Source organism: Sinocyclocheilus grahami, unplaced genomic scaffold, assembly GCF_001515645.1.
Source record: "Sinocyclocheilus grahami isolate Dianchi unplaced genomic scaffold, SAMN03320097.WGS_v1.1 scaffold117.1, whole genome shotgun sequence".
In the NCBI taxonomy this organism is placed as follows: domain Eukaryota; kingdom Metazoa; phylum Chordata; class Actinopteri; order Cypriniformes; family Cyprinidae; genus Sinocyclocheilus; species Sinocyclocheilus grahami.
This window is the reverse complement of record NW_015505296.1, coordinates 1,765,980-1,786,807: the sequence shown is the minus strand read 5'-3', so window position 1 is coordinate 1,786,807 and position 20,828 is coordinate 1,765,980. Positions and strand designations below refer to the sequence as shown.

General features: G+C 38.1%; 2 protein-coding genes across 8 annotated transcripts in view; one reads left to right on the top strand and one right to left on the bottom strand.

The window, feature by feature from the left end:
• Positions 1 to 2,771: 2,771 nt before the first annotated feature.
• Positions 2,772 to 6,344, top strand: gins1 (GINS complex subunit 1 (Psf1 homolog)). Its single transcript, XM_016278063.1, has 6 exons — positions 2,772 to 2,777; positions 3,910 to 4,007; positions 4,106 to 4,196; positions 4,293 to 4,409; positions 5,033 to 5,107; positions 5,504 to 6,344. The coding sequence occupies exons 1-6, from the start codon at positions 2,772 to 2,774 to the stop codon at positions 5,570 to 5,572; spliced, it is 456 nt and encodes a 151-aa protein (XP_016133549.1). The 3' UTR covers positions 5,573 to 6,344.
• Positions 6,345 to 6,396: 52 nt separating this feature from the next.
• Positions 6,397 to 20,828, bottom strand: part of ninl (ninein-like) — a 29,063-nt gene continuing 14,631 nt past the window's right edge. For 4 of the 7 annotated variants that reach the window (XM_016278032.1, XM_016278034.1, XM_016278033.1 and 1 more), the window contains 10 exons: positions 19,678 to 19,814; positions 19,373 to 19,513; positions 19,078 to 19,252; positions 17,473 to 17,583; positions 17,282 to 17,371; positions 15,924 to 16,071; positions 15,706 to 15,774; positions 15,496 to 15,635; positions 14,849 to 15,207; positions 11,168 to 13,149 (listed from right to left, as the gene is read on the bottom strand). In XM_016278032.1, the coding sequence (XP_016133518.1) occupies positions 11,520 to 13,149; positions 14,849 to 15,207; positions 15,496 to 15,635; positions 15,706 to 15,774; positions 15,924 to 16,071; positions 17,282 to 17,371; positions 17,473 to 17,583; positions 19,078 to 19,252; positions 19,373 to 19,513; positions 19,678 to 19,814 (3,000 nt within the window). In that variant the 3' untranslated portion in view covers positions 11,168 to 11,519. Of the gene's footprint in view, positions 6,712 to 7,911; positions 8,026 to 8,179; positions 8,390 to 8,475; positions 8,590 to 9,043; positions 9,194 to 9,284; positions 9,432 to 9,507; positions 9,622 to 10,149; positions 10,435 to 10,757; positions 10,828 to 10,915; positions 11,021 to 11,167; positions 13,150 to 14,848; positions 15,208 to 15,495; positions 15,636 to 15,705; positions 15,775 to 15,923; positions 16,072 to 17,281; positions 17,372 to 17,472; positions 17,584 to 19,077; positions 19,253 to 19,372; positions 19,514 to 19,677; positions 19,815 to 20,828 lie in introns of those variants that run through there. The other 3 variants (XM_016278036.1, XM_016278037.1, XM_016278035.1) reach the window with 3 other exon arrangements.

Here is a 20,828-nt window from a genome sequence, read left to right as displayed (position 1 = left end):
TCTCCCGTACTTTTAAAGACCATTGAATAGCATGAATTGTACAGTACACTTACCTTAACATGATGTATTACACTATGCCATAAAAACTAAGCATCATGCACTGTCATGCATACGTGCATGCAACTGGCGGAGTCATGTTTAGCAAGCTAGCAGGCCATCAGAGAGTTTTGTGGAGCAGAACCACTGATTAAGCACCATTTCAAACAGACAGCAGGTTTCTTTTGAAATCAGCTGGAGTGGGTTAGCGGATGGGGGTGGGAGTGACATCGCGGCTCAAGTGGCAACATTTGTGCAATTCCAGCGGGACGGGATCGGAGGCCACAGCTGAATCTGTTCTATTTGATCCAGTCGATGAGAAAGACTGAAGGAGCCAAAGCTACATAGCTGAAACTCTTTAGACGCATGCTGGTTAACTCATGGTGTGAGAAAACAAGACAAATCCCTCTGACCCATTCTCTGATCCTTCTTCCTCTTTTCCATTCATCCCTTCATTCGGTTTATCTATTTCTCCTTGTTATTTTTACTCCTCTCCTTTTCCAGGTACCCGAGACAACCATCTGAGAGCCCATAAGCACTACAGCGACAGCTTCCAAAGCCTCAAAGGTTTATGTGATACCGCTGCTCTGACAGAGACAAGTTTGGGTCGGTAAGTGGGATTTTACCTTGGCCCGAAAAATACAAACCAAGCAGGGGAACTTTGTGAGTTCTTTGATAAAAAACACGAGTGTCCGCAGGTCTCATGTGAGCGGTAGACAGCAAACTTGAGTCAAAGGGGGGAGGTTGAATTGGGGACTTCAGGGACCACCTGTTGTAGCACAAGACACTGATATGGCTGTGAACGGTTTCTATGGTTTTAGAAACTGATTTGGGCCCAGGCCCAGTGGAGGTTTCTGCTGTGGCCGCTGACAGAGGGACCGTATCTGCAGCTGTCCCTGTTAATTATACTGTTATCCCGGGTTTGGGAGGCGTCCCAATCAAACTGTGGAGTAGACACAGAGCATGACTTCATTGACTCCACGTCCACAGGGAATGATATCTCCCATTTTGCACTCCTCGTAAACGCCTTTGCGTGTGATTGCTTTATCTAGCCCACACCTATAAACTCTGCTGTTCCCACACTGTAAAGCATGGTAAATGACCACCCTCCCCTTTGAACAGACATTGCGCAGTCACATAAGAAAACAAATCATGCTTTCGTAATTCATAAAAAGTCATAATTATGACACACAAAGTCACATTTCAACATTTTATCAATCATTTTTTATTTTTATGTCACACTTTCGACTTCATCTCATGACTTAGTATGTCAATGAATTTTTTTATCTCATAATTATGACTTAGTATCAGTTTGCTGACTTTGTCAAAATTGTGACTTTTATTTCATAATTTAAATTTTTTAATCTCAATTATGACTTAGTATCTCATAATATATCTCGCAATTTCGACTTTTTGTCATAATTCCATCTTTTATGTCACAACTGGTTTTATTCCGTAGTTGTTACATTTGATCTCATAATTATCATTTCTCTCAATTATGACTTAGTATCTCATAATGTTGACTTTTTGTCATAATAGTGACTTTTTATCTCATAATGATACCATTTTTATGTCAACATTTAAACTTTTTGCTTCATAATTATGACAGTGGTACTTGTCATTTTTGTCAGAATAATAAAACATTTTATTTGATAATTTGATCATCATAATTTCAGCTTTTTATAATAATTGAGTTTTCATTATTATTATTACTTAGTATCTCACAGTGTTGACTTTGTAGGCTATGTCATAATTATTATTTACCACTGCGTGATTTTATTTAATTTTTTTAAATGTGGCTAAAATGGGCTTTCATGCATGAGAGATAAAGTAGACATATTAAAGATGGGTGAATAAAAAACCCTTTGTAATTGGTTTTAATTTTACTCATTTAGATCCATTCAGGCTCCGTCAGGCTGACTGGAAAGCAGATTTTCAATGGAGTCTGGGCCATTCAGTGACATTCAAAGACTTTCCCCAAATGCCAACATTGCTTTGTCTGTGGTTTTGTTGTCATTGCTAAAAGTAGTTTCCCAGAGCCAGACGTTTGACTTGCGCCATTAGGTCTGGAACACTTTGCGGCTTATTTGGTCAATAACTGCCAACTTAGACAGAAAGCGACCAGCCACAGTTCATTGTGTTTTATGTGTGAGGCGGGTTTATTTGAAAATAAATATTCAATCATCCTCTACTCACCCTCATGTCATTTCAATCCTCTATGACTTGTCTTCTGCAGAACACAAAATAAGATAATTTAATGAACATCCAGCTGCGTAAACGTTGCCACCTAGTGGACTGGAGTGTGTAGTGCTGAATGGCACACAGCCAGGAGACTGCCATTATTACAGTATCATTGCTTAAATACTGAGTTTTTATTCACTCATTCATTTATTTTAAATGATCTGAGCACTTGGAAGATGATTACTTGGACACTCTTGGGGTGCTTCAAGCCACAATAAGTTGCCATTCACAACTGGATAGTCATTAAATTATCTTCTTTTGTGTTGACAGAAGAAAGAAAGTCACACAGGTTTGCAACAACATGATCGTGAATAAATTATGACTTTTGATTATGATTATTATTTTTCTTTTTACCTTTAAGGGTTGTAGAACTTCAGTTAGTATCATTACTGTCTGATTGTTCACATGAGAGCATAAGTTAAAATAAACTTTATGATCAAACATATTTTAATAATACTATTAAGAATAATAATAACATTAAAACTGTTACCTGAATGCAGGTGATGCTAAACCATTCTCACATAGGCCTATCTGATTGTTCATTATACATGTTTTTACATTTAAAAGTTCCTGACATAAGATGCATCCTTGAGAGATGACTTTTGAGCTGACATGAATTATTGTGGAGACTGTAATGTCATCTCTAACTGAAGCTCACAACTGATAGCAACTCTAAGCACCCTAACCAACTCTGGGTCTATAGCCTAGGGTCTGACCGCAAAGTTACAGGCATCTGCATCACGCAAACGATATATAGCTATTATTAGTTGCTTTTGACTTATTAATCAGAATTTGTAGAATTATTTTTACTCAAGTTAAGTTATTAAGGTTCTCACTAAGTTTGTTATTTTATATTGGGGACCTACAAGGCGTGATTAACCCTGTACTGCCCAGGTTTGTCGCCACCGCAGCTGAAGTGTTCAGATGGATGAACGTGAATGGATGAATGTGTTTGTTTGTACGTGAAACTTTTCACTACTAGATGACAGCGTGTACTTGATTACTCCCATTTAGTTGTTACAAAATAACGACAAGAATGTGTACAGAATATCCCACAACCATCTAAAATACAATGTGCTACAGCACTAAGTACCTTAAACTATGTAACGTAAACCAATATTTATTTTTACTAATATAAAATAATAAGAGGGTGCTGAATGGGGTTAGGTCACAAGCAGTTATCAGAATGGCCTTAAACTGTGCTGTATTGCATTTTAAAAAGTAATAATAAAAATGTACTTAATAATAAACGTTAACAAACGGGGAAGTCGTGGCCTAATGGTTAGAGAGTCGGACTCGTAACCCAAACGTTGTGGGTTCAAGTCTCGTACCTGCAGGGATTGTAGGTGGGGGGGAGTGAATGTACAGCGCTCTCTCCCACCTTCAATACCATGACTGAGGTGCCCTTGAGCAAGGCACCGGACCCCCAACTGCTCCCTGGGTGCCACAGCAATATGGCTGCCCACTGCTCTGGGTGTGTGTGTGTGTGTGTGCACTTTGGATTGGTTAAATGCAGAGCACTAATTCCAAGTATGGGTCACCATAATTGGCCACATGTCACGTCACTTTAAATACTATAATAGATAGCTGTGATTTAGTTTATATAGTCTTTATTAAACTGTTATTTGTAAGAATGAGGCAAAGACAGAGGGCAAGAGTGAGCTGATACCAACCATCAAGTTCCGCCACAGCTGCCTGCTGAGAAACCAGCGCTGTATCGCGGCTTACCTGTGTGTGATTCCCTGGGTTCTCCTCTTATCCATCATCAAGTTCACTCTTGTGCACTCTTGGCAGGTGTGGTCAAACCCATCTCTCTCTCTTTCCACAGTTATGATCGCCTCCTGCGAATCCGTGCTCTCAGATGGGAGTATGGCAGTGTGCTGCCCACAACCATTAGGTTTCATATGTGTGCTGAAGAGGTGGGCCTGCTTTTCTTCTGTCTAATGTTAACAGATGTCACATGTATCTTTTTGGTCTGTGACTGACATGTTGTAATTGAAATGCTTATAAATCAGATGGAGTGGTTCAATCAGTACAAAAAGTCTTTGGCAACCTATATGAGGTCAATAGGTGGAGAGGAAGGTTTGGACATAACACAGGATATGAAGCCTCCTAAGAGTTTATACATTGAGGTGAGTGCAGTTTTGTTTTAGTAGAACTGAGATACTAATATGGTTCGAGTTTTTTCCCCATTTTTAAGTTTTAGATTTTTTTAAAATAAAAATGTCTATTTTGTTAAGTTTTAGTCAAGTACATCAAGAAACGTAGCTGAAATAAGTTTCATAGGATTTTTATGTCAGTTAACATTTATTTTCTTTCAAGTAACTTTTTTTTAATCATTTTGTTATTAATGATAACCGTGAGTGCGTAATCACAGAAATGTAGGCTCTGTCCGTTTTCATGCACTTCATGCCAGTTAAGCACAACCTACTGTTGAATTCTTATTATTGTATGGGAAAAACATCTCTTTTTACTGTAATGTGTAAAAAAAAATATTACAGTAAAGAGATTTTTGTTATAGTTGTGAAGTATTTATGCATTATAGTAATATTTGTTGTAATGCCTTGTAAAAGACTTACAGTAAAATTACTGTTACAGTAATTTGAAAGCTTAAAATGTTAAATCTTAATAGTCCTAGCATAGGCTTTTGTTATTTTGAGGCAATAATGCCTTTTTTGTGTGTGTGTGAAATTCATCCATTAAGCTAAATGGAGTAACATTATCAGCACTGATGTATCATTTCCTTCCCTTTCAGGTGCGCTGTCTTAAAGACCATGGAGAATTTGAAATAGATGATGGCACCATCATTCTCTTGAAGAAAAATATCCAGGTAACTATATTCTTAAGACTACAAGGACTGCTTTAAATATATATATATATATATATATATATATATATATATATAGCTTAAGACATTTCACCCTTTCTCTCTTCACATTTCCATCTGGGTAAAAAGTGCTGTGAAGAGAGAAAGGGTGAAATGTCTTAAGCTATGTAGTGTTGTCAAGACAAAGTGGAGCTTTTTCACCTAGAGACGACCTCTACAGCCCTGAATTTCAGCGGAGACCAGGACAACTAGATGAGCCCCAGAGACAGATTCCCAGTGAAGACCTTGTTTCCTAGACGGCCATCGGGACAAGACCACGGAACCAGATGAGTCCTCTGCACAATCTGACTTTGCTGCATATATATAGCTTAAGACATTTCACCCTTTCTCTCTTCACAGCACCTTTTACCCAGATGGAAATGTGAGCAGCTTATTCAGCAGGGTGTATTAGAGCACTTCATCTCCTAAAAATAAATAAAGTATTGTATTGTGGATAATTTCCTTCACATTCATTTAGATGACTCAGCTTTAAATTTGAGTGATTTGTCTTTTCAGAAAGCAGCACAACTTTACTTGGTCACATTCTTTACAGTGGTACATGATGCATTTACAACAGTTTCATCTCCCAACAGTTAGCCAGCTCTTTTAAACAAGATGTACATCATAAGAGACATCCGCAACACTTACAATAATTTATATCAAAGTGGACATTAGTGCATCATGATTGACAATGGTGAAATTTCAAGATAGTATTTGTATCAAAACTGTACATTGCGTGAATACTGTGCTTTTGGTTATTGCACCTCAAGGGGCATTAAAAAGAATGTCTTATTTTACTAGCAGTTATTGAAGCCAACAAATTCACAAGAACGCTTGCGGTTTGTACCCTACATCACAGTGAACAATTGAAGGAATGTGTAATGTTCTGTCCTTAACGAATGATCAAATCTCATACTACAAAAGTCTTGTTCATTGGTATTTGTTTGCCTCTGAAGAGACCATTAAATTAACATAACCCTTCGTCCTCTTTATACTCTTGAAAACAGCACGATTTAATACAATATGCTGTTACGGTAACTGTAAGACTTTGCATTATCTGTGCTTTCATTTTAACACTAAGAGTGCTTTAAAAAAAAAAAAAAACATGTTTTGCATCAAAAGACAAAAGTGCACTAGCGCAGTGGTTCCCAACCCTGGTCCTGGAGGCACCCCAACACTGCACATTTTGCATGTCTCCTTTCTCTGACACACCAATTTCAGGTCTTTGAGTCTCTACTAATGAGCTGATGACCTGAATCAGGTGTGTTTGATTAAGGAGACATGCAAAACGTGCAGTGTTGGGAACCACTGTACTAGCGGATGGGACTTCACAGTCCAGTACAACAGATAAAGGTTCATAGTGGAGTAAAACAAGTCTAAGCTGTGAGGGATGCTGGGGCAATTTTACATAGCAGTTTATTAAGGGCGATCACTTTCTCCTCCAAGAGGAAGGACTTCTTCTCTGCACTCTTCTGCCTCTGCTCCGTCACCTGAAGAGCCTTCATGAGCTGAGAGTTTTCCACATACAGGTTTTTCAGCAGCAGATCTGACTTGGCATTTTTGGCCAGCTATGTGGTGAAGAGAGATGATTGTCACTATAAAATATCTTTTTATATAAAATAACTTCAGCATACTGATAGAATACAATTACTATTTCTGAAGTTCTTAGTATGTATGCTTCAGTATGGATGAAATGCTCAGTTCACCTACATTTGCCAAAATGTGCACCAAGTCAGTGTATCCCACAATGTCAAGAGCTTGGCTGCCTATTTCCAGTGTGAACTTTTGCTAGTTACAGAGCTACCAAAAGTTCACACATTTATACTCAATTAAATGTTCAAATAAACGTACTGTAGATGAGTTTGTTTCTTAATTGGAACAGATTTGGAGAAATGTTGCATTACATCACTTGCTCAAAAATAGATCCTCTGTAGTGAATGGGTGCCGTCAGAATGAGAGGCCAAACAGCTGATAAAAACATTCAAAATAATCCACAAGTAATTCACACGACTCCAGTCTATTAATGAATGTATTGTGAAATGAAAAGCTGTGTTTGTAAGAAACAAATCCAGGCAACTTCCACTAAAATAAAAGTCCTCAATACATAATATTGCTTTCTCCAGTGAATAAGTCATCTCGTCTGAATCAGTAAAGAAATATGCAGAGATCAAACACCATTTACAAGCAAAGAGTTGAAAACAGTTCTTAAATATGGCGATGGATTTTGATGTGAGAGGACAACAGAGGATGGACTTTTTCACTGGAGGTAAAATTATAGATAGTTTTAAGTGCCTTAAAGATGGATTTGTTTCTTACAAACAGCTTTTCACTTCACAAGACATGAATTGATGGACTGGAGTAATCATTATGATTTTATCAGATGTTTGGACTCATTCTGACGGCACCCATTCACTGCAGAGCATGTGATGTAATGATACATTTCTCCAAATCTGTTCCCATGAATAAACAAACTAATCTACATTTTGGATGACCTGAGGGTGATTACATTTTCAGCAAATTTTCATTTTTGAGTGAACTACTGTTTAAATAATCATTTTGAAGATGATGAAACAAACAGTACAGTATGTGAGTTTATGTCATGTGAAATTTTTACTTTATTTCATAAGGACTACTAATGTTTCACATACTAAAAACTATAGAAAAAAAAAATAGTAAACATTATGAGGTATTCAGTAAGCTCGTAGTTAGTTTCAAAAATATTTGTATATTTTCTAAATGTGGTTTTAATGCTGTAAGTTTCTGGTTACCTGTTCTTTTAGCTGGTTGACTTTCTCCTGCAGCATGACTCGGGTGTTTTTCAGCTTGGCCTCAACCTCATCCATATGCTCCTGCATACTCGCCATCAATTTCTCATATTGCTCCTGTTGTTTAATTTAATAGTTTGTTAATAAAAATATACTTGAAATATGAGATCAAGGGTGAAAAAAAAAAAGATTCAATGCAAAAATGTATAAGCACTAGCATGTTCACTCCCTGTTCGACTGTCTTAAAGTTTTGAAAGTGATGCTGATGTACCTGCTGAAGGCCCATCTGAACGCTGGCCTGCTTGGCCTGAGAGCGAAGCAGATCCTCTAAATCCTGCGTCCTGCGCTGTTGCTCAGCTAGTTGAGTTTGCATATGAGCCAAGTGCTCCCGGGTGCCAGAACCCATATGTTCCCTTAGTTCCTGTACCTCACGTGCATGCTGGGCCTGGACCAGCGACAGAGTGCTATCTGCCCTTAATGCCTAAACCACAACAAACACAAAAATGAGAACAAAAACATTCATAAGGAATACTCAATCAGTGAGAAGTTTGAAACTGATCTCCATACCCGTTCATCTGCCTCATGTTTAGCGGTCTCTAGCTCTGCCTGTTTGTTCCTCAGAGTGAGGCACTCGTGTGTCAGTCTCTGAAGTTCCAGCTCCCGAGTCTGCAGCTGAGCCACCTAGAAATATAATCCAGCACATCAGAAAGACTTCTGAAGGGTCATGTGACACTGAAGACTGGAAATTTAGTGCTGAAAATTTAGCTTTGCATCACAGGTATAAATGACATTTCAAAATATATTCAATTACTAATTTTAAATTGTATGAATATTTCACAATATTACCGTTTTTACTGTATCGATCAAATAAATGCATGCTTGATGAGTATAAGAGACTTTGAAATACATTGAAATTCCCTGTAGTGAATACAGAAGAACATTCCTGCAGCTCAAAGAATGGCGCTATCAACCACGAGGTCATGGGATCGATTCATTTTGGATAAAAGCCTCATGTATAAATGTAAATGCATTCCAAAATGTTCTCTAGAAAATAAACAAGGAGCAATTATGGGTAGCTTCTAATTGCATATTGAGAAAAATCTATTGCAAAAGCAATTTGTTGTTCCTTACTAACCTTATCATGAAGTTCCTCGTTTTGTACTCGCAAACACTTGCACTCCTTTTGCAGAACACTGACTGCCGTCTCCTCCTGAAGCCTGTGGGTCTGAAGTAACTGCTCCTTCTCTTTACGCAGCTGACGTGTGCTCTCCTCAAGCTCCTGGACCTTGTGTTTTATAACAATATTTACAAGTTATTTTTTATTATTTCTGAATGACTGCAAGTGCGTTTAAAGATGTATAAAGATCTTGGTTGACCTTTTCCTGAGACTGGTGCAGCATCTTCTGATGTGTGGCCGACTCATGGACGTGAACATCCTTTTCTTGCCACATACTCAAGATCTGGGAGTTGAGCTGCTCTATCTGGCTTTCTGATTTGCCAAGTGATTCCTGAAGCTTTTCCAGCTGCAAAAAAACACAAAGCCCATTTCAGCATAAACATGTTCAGCAGCATCTGAAAAAGAGAGCACAAACTCTTCACCTTCTGGTCTCTGTCTGCCGTTTCCTTCAACAAACGCTCCTTGCTTTGCTCTAGTGCTTGGTATTTCAGAGTCTGACTACTCAATGCAGACTCAACCACCGTCAAATGCTGGAGCTGCAGAAAAACAGCCGTTTCAGCGATTCCTGCCAACTTTTAAATAATTTGTTAATATGTGACCCTGGACCACAAAACCAGTCATAAGGGTCAATTTTTCGAAATTGAGATTTATACATCATCAGATTTATCATCAAAGCTGAATAGATAAGCTCTCCATTGATGTATGGTTTGTTAAGATAGCACAATATTTGGCCGAGATACAACTATTTGAAAATCTGGAATCTGAGGGTGCAAAAAAATCTAAATACTGAGAAAATCGACTTTAAAGTTGTCCAAATGAAGTTCTTAGCTATGCATATTACTAATCAAAAATTAAGTTTTAATATATTTACAGTAGGACATTTACAAAATATCTTAATGGAACATGATCTTTACTTAATATCCTAATGATTTTTGGCATAAATGAAAAATCAATAATTTTGACCCATACAATGTTTTTTTGGCTATTGCTACAAATATACCCCAGCGACTTAAGACTGGTTTTGTGGTCCAGGGTCACATATTTCCTACAAAACGAAACCATACCGTCTCCTTGGCAGTTTTAAGCTCCCTCTCTAGAAGCTCCTTCTCTTTCTGCCACTCTTCCTGCAGCTTTAGTGTGTCGCTCTTCTGCTGTTGAAGGGTTTCCTGCAGCTGTCTGTAGGACGCAGCTGCCTCATCATTCTCCTGACACACCTGTGCTAGCCTGTCAGTCAGCGTCTGCACTGCTCTCTGATCAGTAGACCGTCGGGAACTTAATTCCGCGTTCTCATTGCTAAGCTGCAGGTTTCTCGCACTGAAGTCAAGCACCTCCTCTCGAAATTTGGTATTCTATGTCGGAGAAATAAAACAATTGTTAGGAGCAGCAATCATTTCGTTTTCATAATGTGGCATTTAACGGAATATTTAACAAGAGAATAAATAAATGAATGAATTGGAACGGAAACAGTGATCTCTTTATAACAGGTGGTTGAAATAGAAGGGGGCTTGGTGATATCATTATTTTAGAGGTGGATCAAATGAAGTATTTTGACGAAATACCAAGAACACAAACTTTTCTTTGGAATAATGTGGACTGCTGAATTTTTTTAGAATAAGACCAGAGATGAGTATTAAGAATAGGGTCTGAATTTAAGATCCATGCTATCACTTACCTCTTTCCGTAGCCTCTCCTCTTCTTCTCGATTCTTCATATATGCTCTCTCCATCTCCTCAAGTTTCCTCCTAAATATAGTGAAGCAGAATATTAGATTCTGCTAAATAAAATGGCAAAATAAAATGTGGATAGTTGACAAGTCAATGATTTCTTTACGTCTTTTTGTTGAGCTCCTCCTCCAGCGACTTGACATCCCGCTGTAAGACAGCAAGCCTGTCTTTCAGTGCACTGTTTTCGGAGGTGACCTCATCAAGTTGAGCCCTAGAATTGGAAACCAAAATATAGAGATCAGCTCTTCATAACAAACTTACCCACCTCTGCCCTTTTAGGCAGCTTAGTACAGAAAACAATATAATGTTATATTTTCAATATAATGAAAATAAGTTTTGTAGCTAGATTTAAATTTTTTTTGCTAAAGCTTAGGGCAGCAAACACAAAAAAGTTATGCTATTAATACAATTAAAAGGATGCAAGGACACTTTCAATCAGAATACATACAGTAACTGTTATTAATAGTGAGATTGCATGCATGTCAGTGACAATAATATCATTCAGTTAGTGAGATGCAGCATGAGGCCTGAAAAATCAAAGCGCATGTCTACGGTTAATGAAATCTCATTGTGTGAAACATACAGGCAAACATTCTTGGACAAACATGGAAGTAGTGAACAGTCAACTCTTGGCATCCATACGGGAGAAACGGCGATTGGATCAATGCAGCAATGGTTAGTCTTGGTCTGTTTCGACGGTCATCTACCAGCTAGAGAACCACAAACCTGTGGAGATTGGCCATCTCTTGTTCTAAAGCCATGACAAGCCCCTCCATCTCTAGAAGCTGTTCTTTCATATGGCTCTTCTCGCTTTCAAAGACCTCCATCTGTTGAAGCTCTGTTTGGGAGTCCATCAGTGATTGCTGAAGTTGGTTGGCGGTATTGTCGGCTTCCTCCCTCAGAGAGCACAGCACTCGCTCTTTGTCCTCCAACTGGTTGGTCAAAAGTTGAACCGGACCAGAGAGTTGAGTGACGTTCTTAAACAGGTTTATCTTCAGCTGATCTTCGTTCCAGAGCAAATCTATCTCTTCGGGTTTGGCTTCAAGCTGACGATTGAGTTCCAGCATTTGATTGTCTTTGCTTTGCAGCTCCAGTGCAAGTTTATCGGCGTTCTCTTTGAGTTTGGTAGACTTTGCCTCCATTTCGACAATCTGAGATGAAAGCTGGTCTACAAGTTGCTGGTAGTTAGAGTTCTCTTGTTCAAGATGTCTTGTTTCTTCTTGCTCTGAGTTCAGTTTTGCTTGGAGCTGTTCAACCTTACCCTGTTCCACACAAACAGAGACTTGAAGTTTTTGCTCCATCATATGCATTTGATCCCATTCCTCAGAGAGACTATTGACCTGTGTTTGTAGCTGTTTGAGAAGTTCACATTGACCCCTGAGCTCCTCTATGAGTCGATCCCGCTCTGTCTCCACAGCATTTATCTCAGAAGCCTGTCTTGTAAGATCGTCATCTCTGCTTTTCAGTGCCTCGTGCGTTTTGGCCAAGTTTTCTTGAAGCTCCACAAGTTCTTTCTCTTGTTCTCTCAGCTGCATTTGCTGCTCACCAAACGCAGTAGACAGATGACTACTGCTTCCCTGCATCATTTCAATCTCCTTCTGCCAGGTCTCAGATTTGGTCCTCCAGTTCTCCAGCTCTTTAGTCAACTGAGAAACTCTGTTAAGAAGCTCCTGTTCCTTCTCTTTTCCAAGTTTCTCCTTTAGATCTTGAATACTTCTGTCTGTTTCTTTCTGTAGTTGCTCCTTTTGCTTTAGGAGCTCTTGCTTCTTTTCTCTCTCTGCCTTAAGATTTTGCTCTAGCTGAGAGAGCTTATTGCAGAGCTTTCGCTCTTTCTCATTTCTGATTTCCATTTCCTTCTCTTTGGCATTAAGTTCTGAGGTCAAATTCTGGATGAGGGCATCTTGAGCTTTCATGGAAACCGTGTTGTCTTGCAGTTGAAAACACATCTCTTCCAGCTTATCTTCAAGCTGTCTTTGTAGTACAAGCAGCTCCTCTTCAGCCCTGGATGCGAGCTCTACTTGAGCTTCCATGAACTGGATGTGTTCTTCTAGCTTCCTGACCTCCTCCTGGTGTTCCTCCTCCAGTTTCTTCCTTTCCTGTGCCACCCTGCTGCAGATCTGAGCTTGGCCTTCACTCCAGCGCTCGGTGCTGAGGAGACGCTCACGGCGCACCTCCTGTTCCAGCTCCTGTACTCTTGCCTCCCACGCACCAACTTCTCTGTGATGCTGCTTGGATTGCTCCTGCAGACGGCTGCGCTCAAGGTGCAGCTGGTGGAGGAGGCTGCCCTGAGCCTCGCTGTGTTGTGCCTTCATGTGCAATAACTGCTGCTCTGCCTTCTCCCTGGGACACAGCAACATGCTAATATGTCTAAATGTAAATTCATGGCAATGTCATGGATACCAAGAGGAAAAAAAAAACTACTTTCTCCTTACAAGCATGTTGGTTAAGAGGTTGAACTTATAGTTAAACACAGCTGGGTTCAGGATGTCATTTGTACACAGGACACCATCTTAGATATAACAAAGGTCTATATGAAGCATGCATATTACTTTTCATTGAAAAGCATATAAATTGTACCATATTTTTTAGAATGTCATTTTTTTATCATCTGAAATATACTGTGTGACTAATTTCAAAGCGACTTATATAATGAAATTAAAATGTTAAATTTCAGTTTCGCTTTAAATTTGTTTAGACTTGCCATTTATAGTCAATATTATTTGCCATTATAAATTTAGTTTAATATTTAAAAAATTGTATTCCTGTTTTTTTCCCTGAATACAGTTGTTGTTGTTGAATTTTGTTGTTGAATTTTCAGCAGCCACCAATGTTAAAAAATGGTTAATACTGTTCAATGTTAATATCAATATTTAAAACAGCTGCAACTTAATATTTTTTGGACACTGTGATTATTATTTTTTTTTTCAGGATTCTTTGAAGAACTGAAAGTAAAAAAAAAAAAAAAAAAAAAAATTTTTGCCCCAAAAACTTTCACCCTCGGCCCCCCACCCCCCAATATCAATATTTAAAACAGCTGCAACTTAATATTTTTTGGACACTGTGATTATTATTTTTTTTTTCAGGATTCTTTGAAGAACTGAAAGTAAAAAAAAAAAAAAAAAAAGAAACTTCTGACCCAAAAACTTCTGACTGCGCCCCCCCACCCCCCCTTTGAACAGACGTGAAAGTGCACTATTCAAACTTCAATTGTTGTGGAGTCAGTGGAACTAAAATACTAAAAATAGTGTTCATAATGTTTGTAAACTTTTTTTTATTTTAGTATTTTACATTATTTCTGAATGTAGTAATAAAATGTGACTTACACACCAATGTATTATTTGTGGCTTTTTTTCTCTCAGCAATGCAATTTTGGCAATAGGGTGAATCTCACCAAGCCTGTAAAGAACTTTCATATAATTTTAGGACCACTGCAATTTTTGGCAGCATTCATTTTCTTTCTTTTTTTTTTTAATCAACAATTGAGCACATTTCTCATTAATTCTCATTACTATAATGCATTCAAATGTTTTTATTATGAGTGGTTTTTAAATTCCTATTGTATTCAATGGTGATTCCCATTAAATTCATCATACTGTAAAACATTATTTGTAACATTACTGTAAAAATGTTTGACTTTTTTGTTAAGTCATCAGTTAAACTCAATACAACCAAATACTACCTACTATAATGCATGAACACATTTAGAATCAAAATAATATTTTTTTCCCACATTACAGTAAACAGAATGAAATACTTTTGTATTACTGAAATGAGAATTATTAGAAAATAAATATTGTAATTTGCTTGTTTGTTTAAGAGAAATCACCCGGACATATTTGACAGGTTTACAGTGACAGAAAATAATATACGGTTTCTGTATTTTATTCTATCACTAAACAGTCCTAAAGACCGTCTCAGCACTGACAAGCCATTCACCTTCTCACATGGTAGCTCATTTCTTTTTTTAATATGTAAGACTAATGTCTACAATGGATGAGCTGCACATAATCCCGTACCAGATCGTTTGAGCGCCACTTACCTAACAAGCAGCACTTCCTGGTCCATCTTGAGCTTGAGTTCTGCCTCTAGCTGATCTTTCTCTGAGGTGAGGCGCAGCACGATGTTACTGATCTCACGAGCGTAGTTCTGCTCCAGTTCCGCTTGTTCTCGCTGAATTCTCCGCTCTAGCTCTGGACCCCAGGCTCCTCCTGAAGTCTTACCCCTCAGCTCTGCTTCCAGCCGCTCAACAGCCTGACGCATTTTCTCTGCCCGCTCCTCTGCCTGAGCCTTCAGGTCCTCCAACTCACTGATCTCGATCTTAAAGCTCTGCGAGATGTCCTTCCGCTCAACCTCCATATTCTGCCGCATCAGATCCATACTGCGCTCATAGAAATTCACCTGTTGAAACAAAATTAAGACCATAAATCACTTCCTCTCTACAGTAAGGTTTTGTTTACAAAATTTGTGTTGCCAATTGCAATAGTGTAACAGTCGGGTTCTGGAAGTAAAAATCCCATTAATCACTGTTGTACTCTATAAGGTTTTAACTGGTACCTGGTAACATTGTATGTCTAGGAGCATTTGCACATCTTAGCTGTTCCCCTTAGCTCTGACTGTTTGAATCTAAACTAATTTGCAAAGGTACTTGTAGCAAACCTATTTCATGTTTCCATACTATTCCTGTACCTTAGTCTCCAGCTGGATCTTCAAGTCCTGGACCTCACGCTCGTATTTCTCTTTCATCTGCTCCATGGCCAGTTCTGTCTCGATGCTCACAGGGGGAGCCAAACTCTCCAAGGAACCCAATACTGAAGAGACACACCAAACTAGCATGACCCATGTGTATGGATATTCCATAGGGAAAGCATAACTTTGTATTTTTTTTTTAATTCTCACCGTCCTTGTCAGTGACTTGGAGCTTTTTTCTGACCTGAGGAGATGTACCTTTCTTCATTTCTGGATCATCTGCAGCAGAACAAAACAGATATGAGGAGTTGTTCATTCAACAGTTTACTAAGTCAAAGTACATAAACTTGGGTATAGCATGAAAGAGATACGTGAGATCTAGAAAGGTATACTTGATGACTAATATTCAAAATATTTGTTAAATTCACCAGAATCTGATTCGGTGGTTAATGCTCTTCGGCTTGACCAGTCATGACCAGACAATCTGCTCCTGGATCGTCTGGCTCTCCTTCCTGAGCCCTGAGTTTTCAACAACTCCAGCTCTGAGTGTAACTCGTCATTCCTGTCCTGCAGCTCCTGTATTTAGTGGGGCGGATACACAGGGTCATTTACTCAAGTAAAACTATTTTTTTCTTCATTTCCTGAAACAAAGATTTTGTAATGCAGAGGTGAAACATATACTTTCTTTGCCACAAACATCACCAAATGGAACTGCAAAAATGACAAATGGCTTACTTATAGTTGTCTCTGTAAATATTTGAGAAGAAAAAAAGTATTTTAACATTAAAAATTTATACACAACACATCTGTTTTAAGAGCTATAAAATGTGTAATAGTTTTATATACATTTATAAATATTAAAAATATTTTTTTTCTTAAAAAGCCAAGACACCCCAGGTGAATAGGGTAAAAAAAAAAGATAAATCGCCATACTTCCCCCAGTTGATTGATTACATTTAGAATTGCAAACATTTTTTGCAAACTCTTATATCAAGTTTTCTAAAATATCGATATGCAAATGATGCATTATATAATTAAATATTCACTAATTTGCATACATTTCCAAAACAGAAATCTAAACACTGGATAAAGCCAGGTTCAAAATTATTGTTTCATTTTGTTGACAGTAGAGTTTTTACAGTAGAGTTTAAGGTTTTTACAGAGAGGATTTTGGATCCATTTTTATCACTCAATAAATAAAAAAATACTGTCAACAGCCAGAAAAATATATATATTTTCACCATGTTTTTAGGAATAAAATTTATAAAATCAAAGAAGAGTATATACACATCTCGGTAAAATCCGTTAAAACTGTAAAGTTTGGTGAACGTGCTAATGAAGTGGGAAAACTGCCTTTAAATATACATATTGTAATTGAAATCTACAGACACAAATAGATAAAGTGCAATAAAATAAACACTTAAGTGTATTTTGAATGTTTTCTTTCCACCAGCCAAATCATGTCAAATAGCACAAAAATCTCAAAACTGACCAGAGCATGAAAAAAAAACAATGTTTTTTTTAATAATGGGATTTTTTTGAATGGTTCCCAGGTGGTTACTTACTGGGCTCAAGTCAAAAGAGCAAAACTAATGGCACAATAGTGCAACACCTCAAAAAGTTGCACAATTAAAGATGTCATTTAAAGCACCATGAATTATAACATAGCTAGCATAATGGCCAAACAATGACACTTAAATACAATGCACAATGACAGGGTTCTGGACTGACTTCACCATTCACTCCAGACAAAATATCCACCAAACCTACACAGGCATGCTCATACCCTGCACTGCTGCTCGTACTCCTTAAAGATCTCTGAGAAGTGCTCTTCTTGATTCAGCAGTCCTGTACCATTTGGATCAAGGCCACCATACTGTTCAGTAAAACAAGCATTGATCCGTTATCATTATTGTTCTCAGAATTAACCTCAAAGGATATGATTTACAGCAATTTAACGACATATAGACATCTCACCTTGTCCTGCAGCAGATGATCTAGATCCTTCTGTAGTTTAGAGATGGTGCTCTCGGCTTCAGACAGCTTCTCCTTCAGGACGCTGACCTCCTCCTCCAAACGACTGTTCTCCTGTAACACACAGCGAGAGCTATTTAACCTGACACCGCACTGACATGCTCGAAGAAACATACACCTCTAACCATGACAGATCACCTCTTCATTAAGTCCTGTTCTGTAGCTAAGAGCAAGATCATCATGAAATTTAAGTCAGTGTGATTGCAAGAGAATTAAATGAGGGATGGTAAGGAAATTGTACTACAATGCAAACATTCTTTAGATATAGTTATGGAATTTTCAATATAATTTCTCAACTTGAAATGTTCAATGGCAAATTACACAACTGTTGGATGTTTTAAGATATTGTGAAATAATACTGAAATTTTAAATAATTGTTTTCTATTTTAGTACATTTGAAAATGTAATTTATTCCTGTGATGGCAAAGCTGAATTTTCAGCAGCCACCAATGTTAAAAAATAGTTAATACTGTTCAATGTTAATATCAATATTTAAAACAGCTGCAACTTAATATTTTTTGGACACTGTGATTATTATTATTATTTTTTTTCAGGATTCTTTGAAGAATTGAAAGTAAAAAAAAAAAAAAGAAACTTCTGACCCAAAAACTTCTGAATCCCCCCCCCCCTTTTGAACAGACGTAAAAGTGCACTATTCAAACTTAAATTGTTATAATTCATGAACGCTTTTGAATACAGACCTAAGGTTGATCTCTTTTTAATGAAGACAATCAGCAGATTATTGCAGAAGTGTGATTGTTTTATTTTTAATAAAAAAAAAAAAAAATGAAGGCATAAAAATGTATAGAAAAATTGAGGTTCCTATGCAATTTTGTTTAGGCGTTATACCACAAACAGCCACCGGGTGCCATCCAAACTCCATAGATTTTTTTTTTCTGTCACAAATGTATAGATTTCTCTTTCAGTATTACTTCTATCCCAAAATAACCACCAAATATGAAATCTTGAGACTCAGACCTTTCCGACGATATGTATTTTGTCAAGATTATAAAAAGTTTTGATTCCAAAAGACATTTTGTAATATGACACCCCCGCACTAAGGGGGAGGAGCCCAATAAAATATAATAAAAAGTACCATTTCTATGGTAATGCAATGCCCAATTTCAAAATGGTTTGCAGAGGATGAATTTTGAAGTTTTAAGCTTTCAAATGATATATAATTTATGATTATTACAAAAACAATTGATAGGGAAAAAGCAAACGATAAAAAAAATTGTGATTAAGGTCAGAACTCCTGTTATGAAGTATATGTTTTGAGGTGCACTCTTGTCAGATTAATCTATTACTGTTCATACATATTTTTTAACAACAAACAGTGGTAAAATACCTATTTAGGAGTCTTAGACCTTTCCAAAGATATATAGTTTGCCATGATTAGATTAGGATTTAATCATAATATATTGAAGTAAACTTAAGCGTCCCGCTAGCAGGACGGTGACACTTAAGGGGTTAAACAGTAGTGTATTTTAAGTGCCAAGACCTAAAAGAATATTGCTACTTAATAATAATAATAATGTCAGTGGTTACCTTAGCAGCAGTGCAAATGTCCTCCTGAAGGCTAACGTCCTGAGCCCTGAGCAGTTCTAGCTCCTCCTGGAGTCTCTTCCGCTCCTTCTCTACCTGTTCTAGAAGCACCTCACTTTCATACTCTGATTCGCTCCTCAGTACCGTAAGTTTATCCCGGAACTCTTGCTCCAAACCCCTGCATCAAAGAAACAAACAAACAAACAAAAACTAAAAAAAGAGACTGTGACACTGTAGAGTACGTGCATGCGTCTTCATCAGATGTGATTACATACTGACTAGAGGAGAGCAGCCGTACTTGATTTTCGACTCATTGAGAGACTCCATTGTTGCATGGCGATCATCCACCTCTCTGACCAGCTGTAGGTTGCGGCGATCAGCCAGTTCTAGGTCTGCCTTGGCTTTGTCCCTCTCCTGACAGGTCTGGTCTGCCACGACTCTACAGAGTTGGAACACAAATCCACAACAGCATGAGAAGATCATTCATCCTGATGCATATTTTGTCTTTTACATGGTTAACACCAGCCAATATTACAGCACAATATTACTGGACATTTTGTGACAGGACGTTTTGTGAAAAAAATACAGATCAATAACACTCACTGTAAATAGTTTATCTCATTCTTGTAGGAGACCAGAGCAGCCTGATGGATGCCATTCCCACTGACCAGCAACTCATTGTCCAGTGCCAGAGTGAGTTCAGCCAGACACAGACGCTCCTCCAGAGAGAAGTCCAGAGTCTGTATCCAGGTTCAGAATAAAAAACAATTCATGCCATGGTTTACAGAAAAAACATTACTTAATTTTAAATACAGCAGATTATAGTTTGTCAGTGTTTAAAGGGGTCATATGAAATTGAGGGGTCATATGACATTGCTAAAAAGAACATTATTTTGTGTATTTGGTGTAATGAAATGTGTTTTTGTGGTTTAAGATTAAAAAAACACATTATTTTCCACATACTGTACATTATTGTTGCTCCTCTATGCCCCGCCTTTCTGAAACGCGTAGATTTTTACAAAGCTCATCGGTCTGAAAAGCGAGGTGTGCTCTGATTGGCCAGCTATCCAGTGTGTTGTGATTGGCCGAATACCTCAAGCGTGTGACGGAAATGTTACACCCCTACCATACTGTGATGCCCTGTCCGGCCGGAGCGACGAGACAAATAAAACCCATTATAAACGAGGCATTTGTTGCATCCAGTGGGAACATAATTACGGATTATAATGACTTATACTGCCTTTTTACATGTTGCATCGCACCACATAAACATAAAACCATGTCTGCATTTGTAATCGGAGAAACGACAAACAACAAACACTACTCTACACTGCTCAAAACTTGCGTTTGAATCATCAGTGGCAATTCCTTTAAATATGAAAACGTACTTACAGGCTGTGAGTAAGAACAGCCGGCATTGTAGTCTACTCTACCAGGATCAGTAAACAGTCCTCCATAACATGTGCTGCACACATCTGAATATTTGGGTTGAACTGTTCTGGAACAGTGTTGTAAATACAACTTAACCACTGATTTCTAGTCGTGTCCTCTTTTGGAAGGCCAAACTAAGTAGTTTCGCTTTCACAACGAAACACACAGCATCACACACGGTGGGCTAGAGTGAGGAACGGCAGGGGGGCTTGAGAACGGCGTGGCCGGTGGGCTTGCGGCAACCACATGTGACGACCCCGGGCTGGACCCCGCTTCGTCCACGGTGAAAGCGATCCGCAGCGCAAAGTTGATGTATTCCCTCA